This window comes from Rhamphochromis longiceps, linkage group LG16 (genome assembly GCF_057381845.1).
Source record: "Rhamphochromis longiceps isolate RC_006_pf linkage group LG16, R_longiceps_female_GT1.1, whole genome shotgun sequence".
Classification (NCBI taxonomy): domain Eukaryota; kingdom Metazoa; phylum Chordata; class Actinopteri; order Cichliformes; family Cichlidae; genus Rhamphochromis; species Rhamphochromis longiceps.
Genome location: NC_140572.1, coordinates 15391161 through 15415017, shown reverse-complemented (window position 1 = coordinate 15415017; position 23857 = coordinate 15391161). Strand labels below are relative to the sequence as shown.

General features: G+C 38.4%; 1 protein-coding gene across 1 annotated transcript in view; it reads left to right on the top strand.

Annotated features, from left to right (window-relative positions):
* The window catches only part of LOC146650810 (axonemal central pair apparatus protein HYDIN-like), a 54245-nt gene that overhangs the window by 13631 nt on the left and 16757 nt on the right, over positions 1-23857 (top strand). Inside the window, exons 23-69 of the mRNA XM_085384706.1 lie at positions 352-444; positions 709-923; positions 1635-1809; positions 2395-2604; positions 3566-3748; positions 3899-4073; positions 4531-4661; positions 4929-5056; positions 5391-5527; positions 6139-6266; positions 6374-6487; positions 10252-10332; positions 10466-10615; positions 10760-10999; positions 11332-11461; positions 11574-11696; positions 11911-12081; positions 12218-12391; positions 13095-13267; positions 13529-13603; positions 13764-13947; positions 14058-14199; positions 15205-15331; positions 15410-15503; positions 15628-15719; positions 16214-16333; positions 16624-16785; positions 16949-17143; positions 17276-17476; positions 17642-17874; positions 17967-18149; positions 18321-18440; positions 18525-18684; positions 18763-18935; positions 19129-19327; positions 19442-19535; positions 19952-20045; positions 20137-20302; positions 20385-20467; positions 20677-20823; positions 20987-21077; positions 21581-21785; positions 21969-22201; positions 22301-22449; positions 22611-22806; positions 22967-23063; positions 23538-23777. Coding sequence (XP_085240832.1) covers positions 352-444; positions 709-923; positions 1635-1809; positions 2395-2604; positions 3566-3748; positions 3899-4073; positions 4531-4661; positions 4929-5056; positions 5391-5527; positions 6139-6266; positions 6374-6487; positions 10252-10332; positions 10466-10615; positions 10760-10999; positions 11332-11461; positions 11574-11696; positions 11911-12081; positions 12218-12391; positions 13095-13267; positions 13529-13603; positions 13764-13947; positions 14058-14199; positions 15205-15331; positions 15410-15503; positions 15628-15719; positions 16214-16333; positions 16624-16785; positions 16949-17143; positions 17276-17476; positions 17642-17874; positions 17967-18149; positions 18321-18440; positions 18525-18684; positions 18763-18935; positions 19129-19327; positions 19442-19535; positions 19952-20045; positions 20137-20302; positions 20385-20467; positions 20677-20823; positions 20987-21077; positions 21581-21785; positions 21969-22201; positions 22301-22449; positions 22611-22806; positions 22967-23063; positions 23538-23777 — 7186 coding nt within the window. The remainder of the gene's footprint in view (positions 1-351; positions 445-708; positions 924-1634; positions 1810-2394; positions 2605-3565; positions 3749-3898; positions 4074-4530; positions 4662-4928; positions 5057-5390; positions 5528-6138; positions 6267-6373; positions 6488-10251; positions 10333-10465; positions 10616-10759; positions 11000-11331; positions 11462-11573; positions 11697-11910; positions 12082-12217; positions 12392-13094; positions 13268-13528; positions 13604-13763; positions 13948-14057; positions 14200-15204; positions 15332-15409; positions 15504-15627; positions 15720-16213; positions 16334-16623; positions 16786-16948; positions 17144-17275; positions 17477-17641; positions 17875-17966; positions 18150-18320; positions 18441-18524; positions 18685-18762; positions 18936-19128; positions 19328-19441; positions 19536-19951; positions 20046-20136; positions 20303-20384; positions 20468-20676; positions 20824-20986; positions 21078-21580; positions 21786-21968; positions 22202-22300; positions 22450-22610; positions 22807-22966; positions 23064-23537; positions 23778-23857) is intronic.

The following is a 23857-nucleotide window of genomic DNA, read 5'->3' as shown; positions in this document are numbered from 1 at the left end:
TGTTATTTTGTTTTTGTTATTGTGTGTCATGGATATCTGTATGTGGTAGTGGGACTTCACTGTATGTGCACTATACAGATATAGTAGTTCAAATTAGGGCATCCATAATATGCAATTCGAATTTGAATTTGAGGAATTGCACTTTTCTGTAGTGGTGATTGAATGATCCTGATTAGAAGGATAATTCTGATAAACTTGGGTCCCGTGGCAGAATTATAATAAATATTTTATTAAATGATTTCTTTCTTCCAGGTGCAAGACCATGCTCTGTGAAAGAAGTGCTCTTACACTGATTTGCCCAATATACTGAAGTGCTATAACTCCAATAATAGTCTTGTGTATTTTTTCCAGTCTGTGGTTTTAGGCGACAAGTGTGAGGCTGAGTTGTGGGTATGCTTTAATCCAGCTTTCTATAAGGATCGAGTGTCACACAATGTGGATGAGGTAACTACGATACAGCCTCTTTTGATATATCATGCTGTTATCTTCTTTCAGTTGTGCATTTTTGAGCAGTGGCTTATTCACCTGGATTTACATTGAAATTAAATAGGCCGGATAGAAGTAACATTTACTTTTGTTTATTTTTTTTTTTACTCATTTAATGATCTAAAACTAATGTCTTAATTAAGCTATCAGATAATCCTTGGCTTTGAATAAATGTTCACTTACTAACATAATTTTTTTCCTCTTTCTTGAAATGGTTTTCAGTATCTTGAGGTAAATTACTTGGGACACCCACAGCAGGATGTAGTGGACCTGCATGCAGAGGTCCACTACCCCAACCTCGACTTTCCCTCCACCACTGTAGATTTTGACTGTGTGTTAAACTGCACCGAGACTCACAAAGTCATGACCGTCACAAACTGTTCCCTGCTTCCTGTGTCCTATTACTGGACCTTTCTGGATGACCACATTAACAGCAGGTAAAGTCACACAGAATCTGGCCAAACAGTATTAGAACATGTATCACATTTATAAACCAGACACTGCAGTATCCTGTTGTATAATTGTAAAGTGATTGTGTGATAAGTCTTTTAAACCCAGATTTGTTCTGTTTTAGATGTTATGTGGGTCAGAAACAGCCAGCCACATCACTTAAGAAAGAGATTATAGTGCTATTACTGTGTTAATACAGAACCTATTTGGATATTTATTTTGACCAAGTAGTCTAGTGTCAAGTTTGAGATCAAGTATCTGACAGCTAAAGAAAATCCACAACAGAATTATGTGTGTTTGTATAAACATGATCAAAACATTTCAGTGAGTTAACTAATTTCTAATATCTGTACTTGTTTTTAAAAAAAGAAATCTTGGATCTGTAAGATGCCAAAGTGAGGAAATATCCTAAATATTTTAACTTCAGATCTGAGTAAAGTTCTCTTAAAGAGAGAGGAAATACAACTGCACGATCAAATGATTCTGATTTTAAAAAATGAAATAACAGGTCCACTTCAAGAAGATCTTGAATTTGTTTGGGTTTTTTCCACCAAGATGCTAAAAGATAGTATCATATTTTTCCTTCTTTGCAGAGAATTTTTCATATGTTCCATTTATTGTAAGATTTCAATGCAGTGATTATGAAAAATATATTTTTAAGTTTAGGGATGCTTTATTTGACTATTTTGCTCTTATAGAAAAACAGAGATGCTGAAAGGAAAAAAGAAAAAGAAGCAGAAACTTTCAGAAAGTCAACAGGAAGAATGGAGGCTCTCCTCTGCAACTCTTTCACCTGCCTTTTCAGCTCCTCAAACCCCCCTGCTAGCTGCAGATCAACAGAACAGCACACAAGCTTCTGTTCGTGTGGAGGAGGTAAGCAAATATTTCCATGTAGGAAATTTCTTCTTTTCTTTCAGGCACACGAAACATAAGCAGATTTGTTATCAAAAGAAACTAGACATAACATTTATGTCCAGTTACTTATGAGTCTTTGCTAAAATAATACAACAATGCCCTTAAAGCCAGTTGTGTTGTGTTGTGGCGTTCCAAGCAGATTACCAACAGTGCCCTCTGGTGGACAACCCATGCAACATGAATAATGGTTGAAGGGCATTTCTCCTGTTTTCTTCTTTTTGTTCATCCATGAATTTTCATAGTAGATTCATGGATGTAGTGAAAGAAGGCATGCAGAGGGTTGGTGACATGGTCCGCTGTGATGACGCTTAAAGCAAGCAGCTGAAAAAAAGAATAAATCATTTGGACTCTAGTTGCAGCTACGATTATGTTCTTCACTGATTCAATCATAGAGTAATTTTTTTATAATCAAATTTCATTAGATTCTTGTCTATACATTGTAAATATTTTAAATGTATTGTCCACCATCTTTCAAAACTGAGATTCAGAACATTGCTGAGAGTAAAACCTAAATAACATCTGGTTTTCTCGTTGTGTGTGTAGGTATTTGATATTTTGCCGACACATGGTCATCTGCAACCTGGGGATCAGCAGGCAGTCACGTTCTCTTTCTACGGCCACGAAAATATCAGCAGACAGGTGGTCGCGCAGTGCCATGTAGAGGACGGGCCTACATATGAAATCATTCTCAGAGGACACGCATCAGAAATCAGCTACACCCTTGACACCACCCATTTGGACTTTGGCCAGCAGGTGCGTATACAAGGCACCTTAATTCTTACGTTTCTTACGGGTATCTTTATTCCAGCCAGCTCCATCTCTCCAGTGGTTAAAGTTCAAAGTGTAAGTATTTGGACTCTCAGCTTAAACACATTCAATTTAAAATAAAATAATGAAATCTACATTAAGTTACCAAATCTCAGATTTAATTTTAGTACCTTTATATTAATATAGAAAGAACTGTGTGGAGCAGTTTTAACATGAAGATAACGATAAAAGTGCTCCCATTTGACTCAGAGCCTTATAATTCACAATAGTTTACATTTAAACTGAGGTGCAAAGAGTACAAATTTCTAAAGGTAATAATGAGAATACAATTCAAAACTGCTCAGATCCAAAGCATATTGCTTTGCAAATTGCTGTTAGACCCTTCAAGAAGTGAGTTGGGTTGACCTGTGTGAATGCCTAAGAAAGGGAGGAAGGGTCAAATGATATTCGCTGAAACATTCGAAATGACACCATGTGCATCTCTCAGCTTAGTTTTGAACACTTAGAAAGTTAAACACTGTATAGAAACACTTACATTTACCATATTTCTATACACCAATCAGGCCTAACATTATGACCACTGACAAGTGAAATGAATAACACTTTTAATTTTTGTACATCATGGCATCTGTTAGTAGATTGGATTTGATTCAGAGTAACATGTTTTTGCTTGCCCTGCTTGGGCCCTTATGTGTAAAACTATCCTTTCTCATATTTTCATAAACCTTGAGATTAAAATAAAATGTCCATTACGGTCAATGCTTTTTTTTTGAAAAACAAATTGTTTTCTCTACCAAATTCAGTATACTCGGTCACTAGGTGGAGTACTTTGTCTGTTTGCAGTAAGCGGCTTGACATGATCATTAATAAAAGTAAAGGTACAGTTAACTTTAAAAGGCAAAACAGTGTTTCCTCTCTCCTCTTAGTCTTTGTCCTTTGCTTCTAGCTTTTTCATTGTGTAGGTGAAGTTGATGTAACCCTGACAAATACGGGCAAGGTGGGTTTCAAATACAGTATACACCCTCATAGAGAGGAGGAGGATGAAGGGGTTGGTGAGAAGGAAGCACGGCAGATGAAAGTCTTTGAACATGAGGTCAGACCTGGTTGGCCTACAGTCATTCCTGCTCAGGTGAGCTTATGAGTTTGCCATTTCAATTGTGGATGTTCAAAGCTATTTTATCACGAAAAGGATGGCTTTCCTATGTGTGTATGTGTGGTGTGTGTGTGTGTGTGTGTGCGTGTGTGTGTGTGTGTGTGTGTGTGCGTGTGTTTGAGACAGGGTTACCTTGATGCAGGCATGGTACAGGTTCTCCGTGTACTCTACCTTCCGGGCATTCCTGAAGTGTTTAAGAAGAAGCTTCAGATGCAGGTGGCTTTCCTACCACTGGAGGAGATCACTCTGACTGGTGTGGGAGTGTTCCCCAGGATCAGGCTGAATTTACCACGAATCATGTGTATGCACACACACACACACACACACACACACACACACACACACACACACACACACACACACACACACACACACACACACACACACACACGCACACACACGCACAGAGATGTGTTCAATCCAAAATCAATGAGCTAAAAGATGAATATTTCGCTCATTTAAATTTACTTTAAAATAGTGCTTTTGCTCAAAATAAATAAATGATTCTGCATCAGACAAAAGGGCTGAAAGTAGGACTTATAAATACATATGATTACATCAGTGTGTTACCATCTTATAGAACTATATAAGGATGTTGTCAATTATCCTTGTGAACTCATATTTCCCTCTTTTTCTCTTTAAACCAGTTTTGTTGAAAAGCATCAAGCTCAAACGGTCCATAATAGACCTCTATTGTGATGACAGTTCTTGAGACACAAATTCATCTTCTTATTTCTGCACTGTGATTTCTCTTACAGCGGAGGAGTGTTATAGTGACGTGTTACAGCAGGCCAGAACAGCTGTGGAGAAAGATGGAGTCAAAGAGAAGCTTATATATGAATTTACTGTTCGGGGAGGAGCAGCAACAGAGGCGACGCGCACACTCACAGTCAGTAACTTCATATTAGTGACACCTCACATTTTCTATACTTTTGTTCAAAAAATACCTATTAATATGTATGCTGACTTGATATTGTGGACATGTAGGGAATTTATGAGGATTTGTAGGGAAAATTAAGCACAAATAAAATCCCTTATTGCAGAGGTATTTACAGTTGTAGATTGGTAAGGTTTGTGTGTTTCCTCTGTTGAGGTTTGAGTGTTATTACCACTTCTTGCCTCCCCTGCTATTCTCTGTTCTCTCTTTGACCTCTAGTATGAAGATCTGCTTCACATGGAAATCGAACGATTGTTGGTCAAAAAAAATGCTCTTGCTGTGGCTAATAACTTGCTGGAGACTGAAGAACCACAAGAGTCCTTCAGAAAGTGGAACAAGCTAATAAAGTATGTAAACACAACTACACACATGCATTTTGGTGACTCTGTTTTGAAGTGAGAACTTTGTCAAACTGTGCTGGGGAATTTGTGACTGTTTAGCTTTTTTTACTTTGTGCACTCTTGATACGATGTCATTATATCTCATTGAAAGTCCACAAATCTATAATATAATGTATAAGATACTTCAGTTCAGTATACAAAGCAAACTTATATTTAGTAAAATTATAATACATATATTCTAAACATTTTTACAGACTTTAGTCTATAACAATAAGTTATATTGCTAACATGCTTGTTTGTGCCCAGTGTTTTATTCTTATTATTTAAATCTTTTTCCCAGGTTCCAACTCCCAGAGTACATTCTGGATTTTGGTTTTGTCATTCCTGGCAAAGTCGTGAGTCGTGCTGTGAAGGTCAGCAATAATGGATCAATACCTGTGTCTTTCCATCCCACTAACAAACATCTTGGGGACACAGGTAATATAATGTCCTCCTACTTTTTTAGGTCATCATCGCAGGCAAAGACAACCTGTGTTTTTTAAAATGCTTGAAATAAGGATTAGTGGGGTCAGGTTCATTGGTGAATCTAAATTGTCCGTAGGTGTGAATGTGAGTGTGAATGGTTGTCTGTCTCTCTGTATTAGCCCTGCATCAGGCTGGGAACCTGTCCAGGGTGTACCCTGCCTCTCATCCTGTGGTAGCTGGGATAGGCTCTCCAGCCCCCCTGCAACCTTGACAAGGATAAGCAGAAGAGAATGGATGATGGATGGATGGATGGATGATTGGATGGATGGATGGATGGATGGATGGAATAAGGATATGTTTGGAAGTGTATTTAAGACAACTGGCGCTGCTTTAAAGCAGCATCAAGTATTGATTTCTTATAGTTGTTTTTTTCTAGCTTAGGGTGTTCTGAAAGAAGATAATAGAAAATGTAGATTTGTAGCAGTTTTGAAACCATCTTCATGTCTAAAGCTTTTGTACACAGTGGTGAATTTAAGTATTCACCTCAAGTATCATTTTTTTAAAATTTCTCTTTAATTTAAATGATTTTAAAATAATTTATGACTCTTTTTGGTTCCTCACAGGTTTCACAGTAGACTTTGAAAGCATGAAGAACCAACCCCGTGATGAGACGAAGAGTTTCACAATTAAATTTGACCCACAAGGAGTCAACCTGGATTTGGGTTATACGAGTGCTATTCTCCCAATCCAGGTATACACAGGCTTACACCTGTACATGTCCACAAACTAAATTTGTGTCTTTTCACTCTCCCTCTATAAGTCATTTTGGATCTAAGAGGATTTTCTTTGCTGTTACAGGTCGCAGGTGGTCCAACGGTGCAAGTGCGACTGTGTGCAGTGGTAACCATGCCAGCTGTCACAGTTTCCAGTGATACGATTCAATTTGACACTCTGCAGTGTGGCATGTGTCAGGTACACCATGATAACAATGGATGATGACTCTGTGAAAGTTCTTTTCTCTTCCTATTCCTTTCTCGTCTAATATTTAATTTGAAATACTTAGTAAGTCAAAAATTGCTGTGCCTTGAAAATATTTTCCAAGGCACAGCACATTTCCCCCATTCTTTCTTCTAATTCCACCATAATAAGCAAAAAGGCTTATTAGGCTTATTAAAACAATACAAAAAAAAGAGTACAAACAATATTTGTAGTGTATACAAAATTATTACAAAAATCAAGCAAACGATAATAGCGATTCAGTTTCACCATCTAAGTGTATAAATAAGGCTCAAATATTTATATTAACTCTCTGTCTGCGTTTTTTGTTTTTTGTTTTTAAGCTCTACTGTTATTCCATTGCATACAAAAACCAAATTCACAACTTTAACTCATGTTTCATCTTTTTAATCCATCTTTTATATACTTTGTGTATAAATTGAATTTATTTTCTTCATTTGTGATTGGACTAAAAGATGTAGGTAGAATCATATAACCATCCACAGTCAGATGATACAGAGAACCAGTGGGTACTTTCATTCAAATATAGCACCTTTCAAGACAAAGATCACAAAGTGCTTCACAAAAAAACAATAAAAATTTAAAAACAAAATCAGAATAAAGAACGAGGTAACTAAATGCAAATCAGAAAGATGAGTTGGGTTTTTTTTTTTTATAAGAGACCACTGAGTCCACAGATCTAAAACTTAAAGGGAGAGACTTCCAGCGTCTGTGGCCCATTCTGGCAAAAGCGCTGTGTCCTTTAGTTTTCAGCTTGTATGATGTACAGTAACTGTGTCCTTATCAGAAGACCTCAGGGACCTCTTGGGGACGTATTGCTGCAAAAGTTTAATGATTTAAGCTGGTGCTTGACCATTAAGAGCTCTAAAAGTCATAACCAGATGTCACAGTCTGTGCTTGCTGACTGTGTGGAGTGTGAATAGTGGACCCAAACGCAGACAAAACGAAGCGTGGAACGTAATTTGGTTTTAACAAAAACCGAGCTGTTTAATATAGCTGATGGAAAAAATACTAAACAAAGGGCAAGGTATGAAACTAAACAATAACCTAAACTGAGTAAACTAGAATTAAACATGGAAAAACCCTGAACACGGCCATGGAAAAATCTGGACACGAGGAACATGAATACCTGGAACATGAAACATGGAAAGCAGGTGACCTGACAACAAATGACAGAAAACTCACTAAATACACAGAGAGGTGACGAGGAGAGTGGAAACACATGGGGAACACAGCTGAAATGAACATGACCCCACAAACAAAACTAAACACACTGAACAGGGAACATGAGACTGTCAAAACAAAAAAGGAAACATAGGGAGACGTAGACTGGGACACGCGAGCTTGACACAAGGGTCGAGGTAAGGCAGACATGAGAGCCAGAGAGAGGGAGTGAGGGAACACGAGAGAGAGGGAGGAGGAACATAACTCAGACACAAAGGATGAGGAAGACCTAAACACAGGGTACACGACAGACTCATACACCGAAGACATGACACTATGGACAATGTAGTGGGGACACACAGACATGGGAGGAACCTAAATAGACAAGAACTAAATAGAGAAACATAGGGTTCAAACATAGAACTAATAAATGCATGGATAACAATTTCCAGTTTAGAGCATGATACAATGGTACTTAACCTAGAAATATTTCTTAAGTGATAAAAACATCTTTGTGTAATTTAAGTTTTCTAGGCTTAAAAATTATTGCATTTTGAAAAACAATACTTAATTCATTTTAACCAGGTGAACATAAATTGAGCTGATGTGCAACTTAAAAAATCAGTCGAGACAAGAATCTTTTTGTTTCAATGATCAGTGAAAATCAGAAATGGTTCCGCCAGGTACAGGTGCTTAATCCTTAGGCTGGCTGAAACAGACAGAAAAACCTGAAAACATTTACAACATGCATGACTGACTTAAGAATGCGAAGGAAGGCATATTTTTCTCCAAAACATTGACTAAGAGATAATAGATCCTGACTGAGTTAGAACAGATACTAAAATACAGTAAGTAGATGATGTGTGTATAAAACAGTTATTAACAGTTAATGAAAGTGGTTATTTTTATGTATTTAACAAATATACTGGGTCTGCTACTTTTGTTAGTGTTTGTTTTGAAAACATTAATGGGTTCAAACATGTTTGAATTACATTGTGGCCTTAAGACAACAATTCTGATGCTAAAGATCCAAATGGGACACACAAAAAAAAAAAAAAAAAAAAGAATTGCAGTGTGTTCCACTGAGATGAAAAAAATATATGCAATTACAGTAAAATCTATTATTCAAAGCTAACCACATTTGCAAATTTCTCATCTCTATATTTCTTTTCTTGGACTTGAGCATCTTTATATAATTCACAGTCCTTAGTTATCATTACTGGGCCATGGTGCAGCCTTTCACATCATCTTTTATTTTAAATTTGCCTTTTTTTTTTTACCAGTTCTTCCTTTAAGTTTCTTCTGATTGGCTGTTCCTCACAATTAACAGTTTTGAACAGCAGGTAGGCACAGCTGTCAAGCACAGAGCTCTAACTGGGCTCACTGTGGTGCCCTCCTACATATAGTTACCAAGAAATTTATTTATTTATTTTTTTAAATTTTATTTATTTAGGACAGTGCATGTTAATGAACATAAATGTAAAAAAAAAAAATGACATGAATGTAAACATACCAGATTATAGCCAAGGGCTAATTTCCATCTGTTATCCTTAAGCATAAAAAATAGACATAATAATTCATAAAAATTCATCATTCATAATAAAAACTCCATCACCAAACTTACACATACACACCATTCTGTTCCCAAATAAAACATTAAAACTATACAACTCATACATGATCACACACTTGATTTGTCCATAACCAGTTTTTAACCTTTGCCTTAAACAAACTGAGTGTAGAGCATTCTCTAACTGGTTGAGGAAGACTGTTCCACAGATGGCCTCCCTTAACAGAGAGGACGTTCTGCCCAAATGCTGTCCGTCTGTAGGGTATAAACAAGTCTCCTCAGATTGTAGCTTGAGTGGTCCTGTCTGAGCTTTCTTTATGCCTAATGAACTGCTTTAGTGGTGGTGGAGCAAGGGAGTGTAAGATTTTATATATTAAACACACTCTTTTAAGTTTCACTAAGTTATTGAAGTTCATGTAATTTATGTTTTTTTAACACATGACAGTGGTGGTGGGAAGTTGGTTTTTTGTCAAGTAGTTTTAAACTTCTTTTATAAATGTTTTCAATAGTTTTAAGTGTTGTTGGACAAGCAAGTGACCAGGACGTCAAACAATAGTCGATATGAGAGATGATCATTGAGTAAAAATAAGTTTTTGCAACATTCATATTTAAATTATTACGTATATGATTAAAATTTCGATTATTAAATTTAAGTACCTGGGACACTTTATTTATGTGACTCTTGAAGGATAATGTTGGGTCTAGAATGACCCCAAGATATTTAAATTCTGGAGCTAATTCAAGCTCTACTCCATCCAGGAATATGTTTGACTGCTTCAAGTTTATGGGGCGTTTTGAAAATTACATACAGACAGTTCCGGTAAATCAGTGAATTGTCAGACCTATACATTCGAACCTTTGGTATTCTAAAGGCATGAGTAAATCTCATTAATTGAAACCAGTTTTAACTTGCAGTAATGCGATGTCATTATATTTAATGACATATTGTTGTGCAAAATGTAAGAATTTCTTTATAACCCAACAGATGAAGACAATACAGCTGCTGAACCATGAGTCTGTGCCGTGTCACTGGAGCATAGCTGAGGAGGTTAAGCCTTTTAAAAAGGTATGACTGTTGTTATTTTGTGGATAATATAAAAAATGGAATCCACAGGCCATCTGTGTCGTGCCAAGAAAGATATCAGATAGAGAGAAATACAATAAATGTGATGCCTGCATTTGTTCTTGTTCTCACTCAGATCGATAAGTTCCTGCCCCTCTACAAGCGTAAAAAAGCCTTGCAGGAGCAGCGTCCACCTCCAGTGGTGTTTGAGATGTTTCCCTCCTCTGGTGTGCTGTCCCCTGGTGAACGGGTCAATGTCCACATAAAGTTCAAGCCTGCTGATGGGGTGAACTGCTTTTAATATTAGAACAATAACTGTTAGATATAATTAGTAGCATAACATCATACTGCTTAATCATGAAAAAGTAGCAAGAGAACGTGATATAAAATATGACAAAAGACCTACTGTTTTGCTCTATTTGTCTTTCAGTGTCCTTACAACAGACGGCTAGTGGTGCGAGTCACTGACAGCACCCAGGAGGTGTTCATCACAGCTCAGGGTCAGGGTGAGGATCCACATCTCGAGTTCTGCCCTTCGGTACTCGAGCTGGGCCCATGTCTCCCTGCCAGCACTGATGTTGAAGCTGAGGTTACAGTGAAAAACCCCTGTTCTTTCCCCATTGAGTTTTACTCCCTGGAGTTTGACACACAGTATCTCCAGGAAGAAGAGGTAGCACTTTTTTCCTAAAGTTTCAGAAATATTGTTGCAAATTTACTTTAAAATGAAGTGCATGATTTTTAAAGGCAAGGCTACAAGTGGTGTAGTAATATGAAGAGATTATGTGATTTCCTTTCATTGGTAAAATATGGCATGATTAAAAAGGCATCAGAGAAAGAGACAAAGTAGAAATGCTGTGCAATGCAATTTTTTCACTACAGTTAATCTCACACAGCTTTCCTGAATTAAATGATCTGTTTTTGTCTTTTGCATTATGTGGTGTCTCTAATAAGACATTTTTTTCTGGGTTTTTAACTGCCCTCTCTTCTCATGGTCACATGCAGATTCTGCGTTTGATGCAGGATTATAAAGACAACAGTGTGTTACTACTTCCTCCACGTGTCCCGGGAGAAGGGCTTCCCTCAGAACTGCTGGACTATTACAAGGAGTATTGCTCCAAGATGAAAGACGAAGGTATCTTTAAAGATACCTAAGCAGCTATTGATAATATACACACAGTTATGTCAGCACATATTTGTTTTAATGTCTGTCATAATGTCACTTTTAATCGATCTGTGTGCCCCAGAGCTGAAGGCAGGTACGGGTCATGACGATCAAAATGAAGACACACAGGGAGGAAAAAATAAGCCTAAACTAGATGAAGACCACCCAGAAATTAGAACTACAGGTGTGAAACCACCTGAAATGTGTAAGTACAGCAAGTTTCTTCTTTGTTGGTTCTCAGTCATCCAGGCTATGATCACCTTGAGTTGAAAGCAACAGCACTTCTTTGTAATGTCCTTTAAGATGTTTCACTTCTCATCTAGCAGTTCATAAAAAAATGCCATCAATTTTCAGACTTGTGTAATTTTCTTTGCAAACATTATTTTGCTTATAAAATTAACATTTAAATTCAAATTCAGTTTTCTCAGAATTGACCAGATTGGCGAGCAGCGAGAGTCTAAGACAGTTCGAGATGACCCCTATCTGCAGAGCAGTTGCCCGACATATGGGTGTTGACCTGTCACCTGAGGCTCTGATTGGACGCAACTGCAGAGGCATTGCTATTATCGTATATGGAGCCCCACTGACAGGTTTAAAAACACATTCTGCAATGAAAGAATTTAAATAACGATAGTGTATAAAACAATCATCCCCTGCTAGAGTCAGTTAACTTGATATAAAAGGTGTGTGTGTGTATGTGTGTGTGTGTCTCTTTTTTTTTTTCAGATAAGAGCAGCAGAGCAGCTGCTCTGGCACTTCGGTATGGAGCAGCGTGCCTCTGTGTTGATGATGTGGTTACAGATATGCTTTTAAATGGCACTTCACCAGTTAGCCTGACAGCAAGACAACTCTTTGACTTTGCTGCTACAGAGCATGCTCAGAAAAATGCTAAGGAAGCTGGTAAGCTGGAAGCTAGAAAGCAGCTTGTGATGGAAAAATGAATAACACCTTTAACTGGTCATTTTCAGTTTTAAGTAAACGGTTAAGAGCTGGGCTGCAGCGTGATTCAGCTGTCAAAGGAAAAGAGGGGCAGATTGCCAGTTTATTGCATGGTCTGAAAAAAGCATCATCTTTAAAAACCGTCCCAAAACACAGATACATGTTTTAAAATCAGAAAGGTTTTAATATGGTTAGAAAACTGAAATTAAATTATGAATTTATCGTTGGTGTGAACAGGTCAAAACAAAAGACACAAAAAATAGCCTGATATCAGGCAGCAATACCAACTCTTTATAGCCTGACTCTCACATCTGCAACCAGGCAAACACAAAGAGGACAGAAGAGTAAACCTTCTCTATATGTGATTGTTGATTTTTATTAAACTGTTTTGTTTGTTTTTTCATTTAGCTAAACACATATTAATAGTTGTACTACAAAGTGATGAAGAAAATGTACACGGCAGTATAAAAACTCATCAGAATTTAGAAAATGGTCTAAAAATGAAAATTTCCTTGGGACTAAACCATTAGAACCTACACTTACTGTATCCTCTGCCGTAAATTAAATGAAGCTTACCCCCATCCTTAGAGATATTTCAGATCTTTTACAGTAAGGCTGGATACCATAGCAGAAGAGTAACTAAAAATTACCCACCTGCTACCAGGTCTGGTCATTGAGGAAACGTCTGGATCAGGACCCACAGCACCTCTTGAAGCCTCCGATCCAGATTCATCGCCTTTTATACTAAATACAGCCAACAACTGTGAGGACAACAGTAGTGAAAATGACTCCAAGGCTCCCCTGATGACTGAAAATCAACACATTGTCCATTGTCTGGTACATTTTCTCAAAGTATCTCCGTATCTGTTGTCTTTGAGCTTTTCACAGGACTTTATTTTGTTTGTTTTTACTTTTTCTTTCTGTTTTAATGTATTTCTTTTCTCTATGAATTGGTGGTCTGGTCCTTGATTTGCAGTTAAATAATTCATTTAAATTTCATTTCCTTTACACCTCTATACAAAACTATTGTATAAACTGTGAATACAGAGTAATTGTTACTCATAGAAAACCAATTTATTTAGTGTGATTTTGCTTCAGGGAGGAGATGTGACCACACTGAGGAGTCTGTTGCCTGAACATTTACTGGTTGATATCCTAGCAGAAAGATTTCAGGTGAGGTATTACATGGTGTGTATATACAGAAAAGTGCAAACTGAATAACTCTTAGCCAGTGCTGTGCAATAAATTGGCACAAATAAGGAATGTTTTCTCTCATGTTTCTCTAGTTATTTTGTAATTCTCTCTAATGTTGGTGCTTACGTTGTGATTACAGTTAAGCGATTGTTATCGTGGAATAGTGATTGATGGCCTGGACTCAGCGTACACTCGGGTTCCAGCGAGCACTCTGCAGGTTGTTCTCAAGGCCTTAAGTAACCGCAAACACATCTATTTGGTCAACTTATCTGACTCTTATACAGCCCTGAAGGCACGGGAAAGAGCTCAAAGCGAAGCTGAAGGTAAAATATTTACAGACAGAAATTCTTATACCTGTGAACAGAACTTATAGTTGTCACGTTTATGTATTGAATTGGATAAATGACCAAAACTGTGTGTGTGTGTGTTTCAGAGGCTCTGCAGAAGGAGAAAGCTGCCAAGGAGGAACAATGGCTGCAGGACATGGATGAGGAGGAGTATAATGCTCTGCCACAGGAGGTGAAGGAGCGCATCAACAAAAAACACAGAGAGGAATTCCGACAGCAGAAGTTCAGGTATTGACAATATTTATTTTTTTCAGTGAGGTTTTAATTTCTAGTTTTACCAAACTGCACAAAGTCAAAACTGATGTTTTAGCTTGATGAAATGGACACAGTCATCAATGGTATGATCAACATGCCTAGTGAGGCTCAGTTCTCTGGGTGAAAATGCCTTGTTGATGCCAGAGGTCAGAGGAGAATGTCCAAACTGCTTCAAGCTGATAGGAAGACAACAATAATTCAGATAACCACTTATTACAACCCAAGGTATGTAGAAAAATCAGGTCCGTCCTGCCTTGTATCAAGAGTTCAGGCTGACGGTGGTGTAATGGTATCAGGGGTATTTTCTCTTGTTCCCTAAGTACCAGCTGAGCATTGTTTAAACACCACGCACACACAAGCCTTTCTGATTGCTGTAGCTGTCCATGTCCATCCCTTTATGACCACAGTGACCACATCTGCTGAGGGCTGTTTCCAGCAGGATAACACACCATGTCACAGATCATAGAGCGTCTCAAACTGGTTTCTTGATGGTCTCCATGAAATTCATTTTATTTTACTCAAATAACTTTCCTAGTCACACAGTCTCTATCCAATATAGCAGCTTTGGAGTGAAAGCCGAATCAGATATGCAGCTGACAAATCTGCAGCAACTGTTTAATCTCTTTCATGTCAGTATGTCAGTAATAAATAATCAATACATAATATGTGCTTTAACATTTATATCAATAATGGTTTAGAATATGGCATAAGCCACTATAACCACATTTTGAGGTATTTGATGTCATTCATTTTCTTCTTAAACCAGTTATAGACTTAGATTTACTATATCTACCATGTAATAAAAGCCCTCATAGGGATCATAAATATAGAGACTTGAAACTACTTCTTGCTTCCTTCTACATCCAGGAATATTGTGCACAGTTTTATTTATGCTGAGCATGCACAGTTTCACTCAAATACCAGGAATATATTCAAGTTCAAATGAAGGTAACTAAAAACAATTCACTTGTGTGTAAGGGAGCAGATGGCGAAAGAGCTGGAAGAAAAGAGGCAACAGGAAGAGAACCAAAGGTTAAAAGAGGTGGGTGGAAAGAAGGACATTAAAGAACCATCAAGGAAGAAGAGCTTGCTGGGGGTAAAGCAGGTCTGTATCCAGTCTGAAGACCAGCAAATACAGAGAAAAATTAGAGCACTGAATTAATTTCTCCCCTTTCCTCTGTAGTCAACAGGGGCATTGAATGTGCTAAGGGCGTCTTCTGTTAACGACTCCAAAGAGCAATTAGGGGACACAAGAGAGCAATGTCATCTAAATGAAGGTGCAGACAAGTGTAAAAAAAACATGTAATATTTTATAAAATGTAATATAGAGCAAAAAATGAAACGGTTTATAGAGTGCAGCATAATCAGTTACTGAGTGACGTCTGGTCATTATTCCTACAGAGCATCATAGCAAAGAGGCCGATGATCCACAGAAGCAGACAGAAGGAACCACAGGTTCTCCTCAACCCACAGACACACTGGAGATAGACAAGGTAAATTAAGCTTAGCAACGATGTCAACACACTCAACCCCAGTGCATTATTTAAAATGGTAGATATGTATAGCAGACTAATTACCTACTTTGTAACTTACTGGAGTTTTTATACTGCATGTTTGGGATACATTATTTCATAAGATTGTGTAATGTTATACAACAAATCAGATATGAGGAATGATGGAATAATAAATAATAAATCTTACTATTTTAACAACATGTCTGATTTTTTTCAAGTATGTTTTGAATACTTACTTGATTTTAATTTGAGAAAAAAGGGATTCAAGAAACAAAAGTACTTCTTGTAGGCCTATCTGTTACTATGTGTGCTGTGAAATCTTCAGCTTCTCTTACTTTAGTTTTTAAAACCACTCAATGAAGAATTAATGATTTACTCTGCAATCCAGTGTCTTGCATTCTGCACAGGATCTAATTACATTAAAGTATTTAATTTTGCTTTTATATCCAACATGAATCATGTGTTGTTGCCAGAATACAGAAACTGTAAATGTGAAGAGTGCAGGAGAAGAAAAAGAGTTGAAAGATGGAAAACAAGCAGGGGAGAGGAATCAAAAAGACAGAGCAAGAAGACAGGGCTTACCTGCTGGGAAGGTTTGTACAAATATGCCATTTAAGGGCTCTTTGTTAAGTCAATAACATAAAATCTGAGGCCTGTATTACAAAGCAGGATTTAGTCCAAGTAACTTTGGGTCCAATCCTGGGTTTCCATACTTCTCATTCAGATGCTTCGTACTCACCTTGGTAACTTATGCTGTAAACCTAACCTGTTCTGGTGCACATTATGTTCTACATTAGAGGTTAACAGACTCACATCATTGCCTACTAACCATTCAAGTGCCACCATTCCTTCATTCTCCATTGCTCACCATACCCCCATTCAGTCCCGGGTGGAGAACCTGCAGTCTAAGTTCTGTCAATACGAGGAGAGCCAAGCCCTGGTGGAGCATATCCTGCAGCACTGGGACCGGCGCCGGGGATTGTTGTTGGTCCCACTCCCCACTGAAGATGCTTTAGGGTCAGCTGAAGTTACAACAGAGAAGCAGGTGTGTTAGCTGGCCAACACACCTGGTGGTCCTCCACCAGGTGGCCCTCCAATCCCTCCTTTTTTTTTTTTAACTTAAATGTAAGACTGCTTGGAAAATTGGAAAGGTGTGCTATAATTCTTTATCCTTGTTTGAATCCAAAATATTTTTTCCATCTACACAGTCCTCTGCTGATAAGAAGAGCAGGAGAGTCAGTAACAAGCTCATATCACCTTTGCACAGTCAAATAGCAGGACTGTCAGAAGCAGAGAAGGCAGACGACAAGGCATCTCCTCTGGACATTCCATATATTGTGTTAAATGTAACAGAAAAAGACTACATGAGCATCATAAGCAGCTCTTTGCCTGCCCTAGATGAGGTATAGCATCATTTCACAGATCTTTCATTTTTATAAAATTATTAATTATGTTTCTGTTGAAAATGAAATTATTCTTTCATAAGTTTAAGATGAATTCCTAATCTATTTTCTTTTCTGCTTTGGTCTCATTAGGTGTTGGATGATTTAGGGATAGGTCCTAGTGGCCCTCCAATCCCTCCTTCTGTCACCTTCTCTGTCGTTCCTTTTCCCAAAAAACGAGAGCAAGCTAAACTAGAACAGACCTGTTTCACCTTCCTGGTTCCTTCAGGGCTGGATGAAAAGGACAAGGACAAGAAAGAGGACGAGCTGCAAGCATCCGTTTTAAAGTTATCGGTAATGTCTAAACAAAAAAAATCATTCTTAATTTGAGGCAAAATCTGAAACACAAGCAACATGGACCTCATGTCCATTTAACCCACACAAGCTTATTTTGGTGTTAAAAGCATGAAATTTTAGGTTTTTAAGTCAGAACACTGTTTGTCTGCTGTTTTTGTAAAGGAAGAGGCAACAGGCTCTAAAGGTCATGGCAAGGCCACCATTAAGGACAGCACAGTGGCGAAGGACAAGGATAAAACGGGCCGAGAGATTCACAGGAGCAAGAAACAGACTTCCGCCAAAACAAAAGCACAGGGACCAGAGCGTCTCGGGTCACGTTCGCATGCCTCCTTCCACCCCGAGGACACTGACCAGGAAGAACATCAAGCAAGCTTGGAACAAAAACGCAGCCATATGTAAGACGTACTGCAGAATCACTAATGTTCATTAGTGTTTTTTAATTTGTTGTTGGTGCTGCTTGTCTGAATGTGTGCTTGTATGCATTTAGTCTGACAGCATTTCGCTGGGTTGTGCCAGCTGGCGGTGAGGTGGTACTCAAGATCTGGTTCTACTCAGAGTCACCAGGAACTTTTAAACATACCTTCAACTTTGAGATAGTCGGGACCCGGAGACTCAACCAGCTCATCTGCAGAGGAGTTTCTACTTATCCTTCCATCAGCAGTGATTACATGTCAGTCTGCGTAGTGTGATGAACTAATGTAGTGAAATAACTGCAAACGGGGAGGTTGTAGTTGGCGTGTTGTGTTCTGCCTCACTTTGTAAAAATCTAGATCTATTTTTCACAGATGAATTAAGTTTGAAGCTTTTTAATAGTCTGACTTTTTGTGTGTGATTTCCACAGGACTGTGTTTCCCCACAGTAAGAAAGTCACTCAAACTAAAGAGGGGCTTCTGAAGACCTATGTAATTAAACCTGGATACTTTGAGTTTGGACCTTTGCTCTGTGGCAAGACCAGAGACAGGTGAGAGGCAGAACGATGGCTATAAATGGTTTCATGTGGTTGTGGCTTTCTTTGTATTTACAGATTCACGTGTGTGTTTTCTAGATACAAGGAAAACAGGTACCCCGAGAACTCAGAGAAGCTGGTGATTCACAATAACTCATGTCTGGAGGCTGAGGTCCAATTCAGTTTCAAGCATGATACGCAGGCCACCACATATCTGTTGGACCCCCCAGCCATGACCCTCAAACCGAACCAGAAACAGGTAGAATAGCACTAATGCTGTCTGATAATTTTACTCTACTTTCTCTACTTACATTTAAATACTTTTCCACCCTACAAGGAGTTGACGCTTTGGTCGTACCCAACAAAAGTAGGACAAATGAAGGACGGCTTGATTTGCCAGATCAAAGACAATCCTGAGCTTGTGGTCATTGAGCTTTCGTGCTGGGGCGTTCGGCCAGAGTTGGAGTTGGAAAGCAAGCATTTGCACTTTGACAGGATTTTGCTGCACAGGTACCAACATATACCGCAGTAATTCAGGGAACACGGATAACTATTGCTCAGTTTACAGATTCAAAAGTGAATTTGAAAAAAAAAAAAACCATGAAGAATTTTCTCAAAAGAAAGGAGCTTCAATGATAAAATATGCCACAGTGGATAATTTGGGATTTCTCTCTCTTCACCCAACCTTTTTTATCCTGCCCAGGAGGGACAGCCGCAGCATTATGATGTATAATAAGACAGCTCTGCCAGTGTCCTGGAGATTGCAGGGTGTGGAAGAGTTGGGTGATGAGTTCACTGTGCCACAAGATCAGGGCATCATCTCACCTAACTCTTCTTTCCCTTTGAGCTTGTGCTTCAGAGCCCGAAGGCCACTCAATATTAAGAGAATCTTGCGTCTGGAGGTAGAGTACAACCAGAGCAGTACTCATGCTGTAGTTAATAAATAACATGAAATAAATGAATATATTATAGACATGTTATACACACAGAAGTGCATCATGTGGGTTTTTTTCCAGGTAGCCGATGTGGAGAAAATCCTAGGTGTTGTATACACTGAAAATATTCAGGTTACTGCCGAAGCCTATGACGTGGACCTGGAAATCAGTCCAGGTACAAATGAAACAGCTTTTCGTTTAAATGTGAAAGTGAATGTGGGCCTTTTATTGATTTAAATGCAGTAAACAATCCGATTTTGACCATTTTGAACCTGCACTTCCATTCTCCACATTTTATGCAAAAGAAGGAGTCACATAAAAATGATATTTAAGTTGAAAAAATGTAACAAGGATGTTACAGTAACTGAAAATCCATCATACAGACATTGTTATATACATTTATATTTCCTTAAATAATGAAAATTAAGTAGAGCTGCCTTTTTATCATGAGGAAATATTTTTGTCACAGAGAACTGGCATCTAACGCAGCTAAGGACCATTAACAGATAGCACTGCAAAATGACTGACTGAGTGGGTGGCAGGATATAATAACCACCAATAATGTACTACATGCTCATGTTTCTATGTCAGATGGCTGTCTTAATTTTGGAACCATCAGAGTCTTTGAGGATGTCAGACTGTCACTCAGATTGAAAAACCAAGGAAAATATGAAGTATCTTACAAGTGAGTTTAAACTGATAGTTTTTGCAATATTTTATTCATATAAAGGTTTTCATGGAACGGTCATTTAATTTTATTGTTCTCTTATCACAAGGTTTAATGTTGAGCAGACAGACCCAGCGCAGCCAGACCTAAACTCCATTTTCAAAGTGTCTCCTCAGTGTGGTAGTCTGATGCCCAACAAGCCCGCAACAGTGAACATCCTCTTCAAACCTGATGTGGAAGTGTTCATTAAAGACCAACCTATCCTGCCTTGCCAGGTTCGATCCATAAAAAGTAAAAACTTTATTTAAAAGATTTAAATAATTGATAGCTGACACTGAGTGAGCTAATCTTTTGCAGGTGATTGAACCGAGCATTGGGACAGGAGGAGAAACTGTAGCTATCGTGGCGATCAGGGTTTCAGCCCGATCTGTTTTCACCAGGTGAAGGCCGATTCACGCTCTCACTAATTCTGCACTATTAATATATTATTTATTAATAGTGCAGAAACATTATTGTATTATCGTATTATAGTATAGAATTTGAAAAACTGTGTTTCTTTCATCTCATTTCCAGCCTCTTATTTTGTTCATATGAAGCAGCTTAGTAGTTGTTTTTTTGTTTTTGGTGTTTTATGTTCGTCTCTCTTCAGATACAAGATCACACCTTCATCCGACTTGAACTTTGGTCCTCTGATCTATGGCAACAAGAAAAGCCAAAGCTTCACCATCGAAAACAATGGGGTCTTTGAGGCCTCTTTCACCATCTGCCGCATGATCACAGATCCCGTGAGGACAGGGTAGGCCAACAGAACACACAAAAACAACATATCCAGCACATGTTATTTTAAAGATATTTTATTTGCTCCACCATTTTTAGTTTTAGTGTTCACAAAACAAAATTTTGTAACATTTATTGTTAATAAATTGTGTATTTTTTTTCTCTTTACATTCTGGTCTCAGGGGTCCAGGTAAGACTATATCAAGAGAGACCCTTTCAGGGAGGCCCAATGCTGCCAAAATACCACCAGAATCCTTTCAGAGTTTTCTTCAGGTGAGAGAACACTGGTGAATTTCACACCAGTGACAGTGCCTGATAGATGGTCCTGTTTGTGGTTTTACAGTCATTGGACTCTTCATTAATTTTCTTAGAGTTACATTTTCTGTTTATTTTGAGATTAGTCAAGCTAATAATTAACACATGAATAATCACAAAACAGTCCTGACATTTTTTCTTTCAGTTCCTTTGAGTTGTTATGGATTTACAAAAGTAAAACAGACAAAATAGACACTGAAAAGGTCTATAAAGTGAATTAATAAGAAACACGATAAAACCCCTTAATTTTAACAGGGAAGCAATACAAAAAACGGTGATGATGGTCATGAAATAAAATTGTGTATAATTTAGTGTCTTTGATTTTTATGCTTAATAGTTTGTAAAGCAAAATAAACTAAATTCTGCTCTTTGACATTAAATTTGATTTCTTTTTGTAAGTACTCCTTTCAGTATTCTCATCACCTCTCCTTGCTTCTTCTGATTTTCCTGAATTCTTCCAGAATCGCCTCAGCGTGGGTATGTTCTCAGTGTCTCCCTGCATTGGGAGCCTACAGCCAGGGTCTCAGCAGCTGGTGACAGTGGACTGTGCAGCTGAACAGCTGGGCAGGTGGAGCCAGGGTCTGCACATTGACATCATTGGGCGTGACCCCTCAGACCATCCTGATGGCATACCCTACACACTGCTGGCTGAAGTCTGCAAGCCAGGTGAGAGCTGCATGATTCTTTTTTGATCAGTAAAGCTGGTCAGGCTCAGCTCTACAGTCCTGAAATTACCAAAGGCATGTTAAAAAGATTTTTGATCAAAGATCAAATTCTGTTCTAAACTTACTGCTAGCCGTTCTTTGACTTAAATCATATTATATCTAGCTCTTTTTTTTTGGTTTCTAGGCATAGTATTGGATATGGCCTCCATCTTTGAGGAACACCATCTGTGCTGCAGCAGTAGCCAGCTTTCTTCAGAGCAGTTTTGCAATGCTAAAGGGATTTTTGTGCTGGATGAAAATAAGTTTATCTTCAACAAAATCCTGGTGGGTCAAACCAGCCGAGCTCGCTTCAAACTCACCAACAGCAGCAAGGTCCCCTGCATGCTCAGCTTGGCCATCAGAAGTGCTGGGCCTAAGGTGAAGTGTTTAAAGTCACAAGGATAAATGTATATCGGACTGTTTCTGTCTATCATAATGTAGGTAGAAGTTTGAGTCTAAAATATGTATGTTTTACAGTCATCCCGACACATTGAGGTCTTTGACTTGCCTGTGACAACACTGAGCATTCCCAGCCTCTCGCACGCGTTTGCTGTTGTCACCTTCACACCTCAGGCAATGCAGCATTACAGTGTTGTGTTTGAGGCCAAGGTGGAGGGAAGTGGAAGGTAAAGAAGCAAATGACTGTGTATGCCACTGCGGTGTTGTCTTTAGTTTTTCTATCCCTTTTTTAATCCCTGTTACTACTGTATATAATAACAATAACAGCACCGGTTGTTTTCTGCTGCTGACTTCTCCCACCCTGCTCTCTTCTCTCTGCTGGATTAAGAGTGACACCCACAATTAAGACCAGCGTGCTGGAGTTTGACCTTTTGGGACAAGGCACTCTGCCCAGTGTTTGTGTGGTACGTCCAGGTCTGAGGAGCAGTAAAGGAAGCCCAGTGCTGCACTTCAGACGGGTACCAGTAGGGCGCAGACATATCCGACCCCTGGTGCTGTTAAATAATGGAAATGTTCCAGCTGAGGTGAGAAGAAGGAAATTTGTCTGTTTATCCATTTTAAATTCAGTAAAACCAAATTATACCAAAATATAAATATTATTATTTACAATGCATTCAGAAACATAACAAACAGTCTAGGTAGGATTTCATGAATAATGAATGTGTTTTCTGAAAATGTGTATAGGTCCAGATTGACATGCTGGATGAGCATGGTGTGTTCACCCTAAAAGCTGCGTCTGACAACATTAACGCCTCAGTGGACTCCACACAGCGTGCTTCAGGTAAATAAAACTTGTATTTGTGAAACAACACCTACAGAAAAGTGCACTGTAATTTTAACTGTAATGTTTTAATGCTCGTTTTACCACGGCACTCTGAAAATACAGCTGACATTTCTTTAATCTAAGTCTGAGTTCTTAAGGCTGTAGTGTGACTTTCTCTCCTAAGTGGCCATCTTAACATTGCTGGGTACTGTCTTACATATTGTTGTAACTATTCATCGCATTAGCTGGCAGTTCTTTATAGTCCATGAGCATCAACGTGACCTTATTGCAAGAACTTCCCATTCAATTTATGTCCCAGTTTATGATTTATAGATCCTAACCGACATGACTCGGTTTTACCCTGTCTTTTCTTTGAGGTCAAGTGTGATCTTGTTTTAGTTTAACAAATGCACTGAAAACTAGTGGGTGAGGCTTTAAACCATTCACACTTCCCACTCCTCAATGGTTTCTGACATTTTTCCTTCTCCACAGAGCACAAATCGGTGCACAGAGTAAACCTAAAGCTGAAGAGTAATGAACCAGTGGAGATTGAGGTTGGCTTCTGCTCTGATAAACCCTTGAATGTCAAGGAAAAAATGTCACTGCAAGTGAAGGACAACCAGCAGAGCAACACTACAATAGAAGTAACAGGAGAGGCTTACCAGCCAATCGTCTCTCTAGATCACATCAGCAGGTCGTTGCAGGATATAGATCATGAAGATGAAAAAGAAGGTATGGCATAAGATTTTTTTACAAAACCTCCTAATCTTGTGATTTAGTTCAACAGAAGCTTGAGTCTTTTATTAAAGACC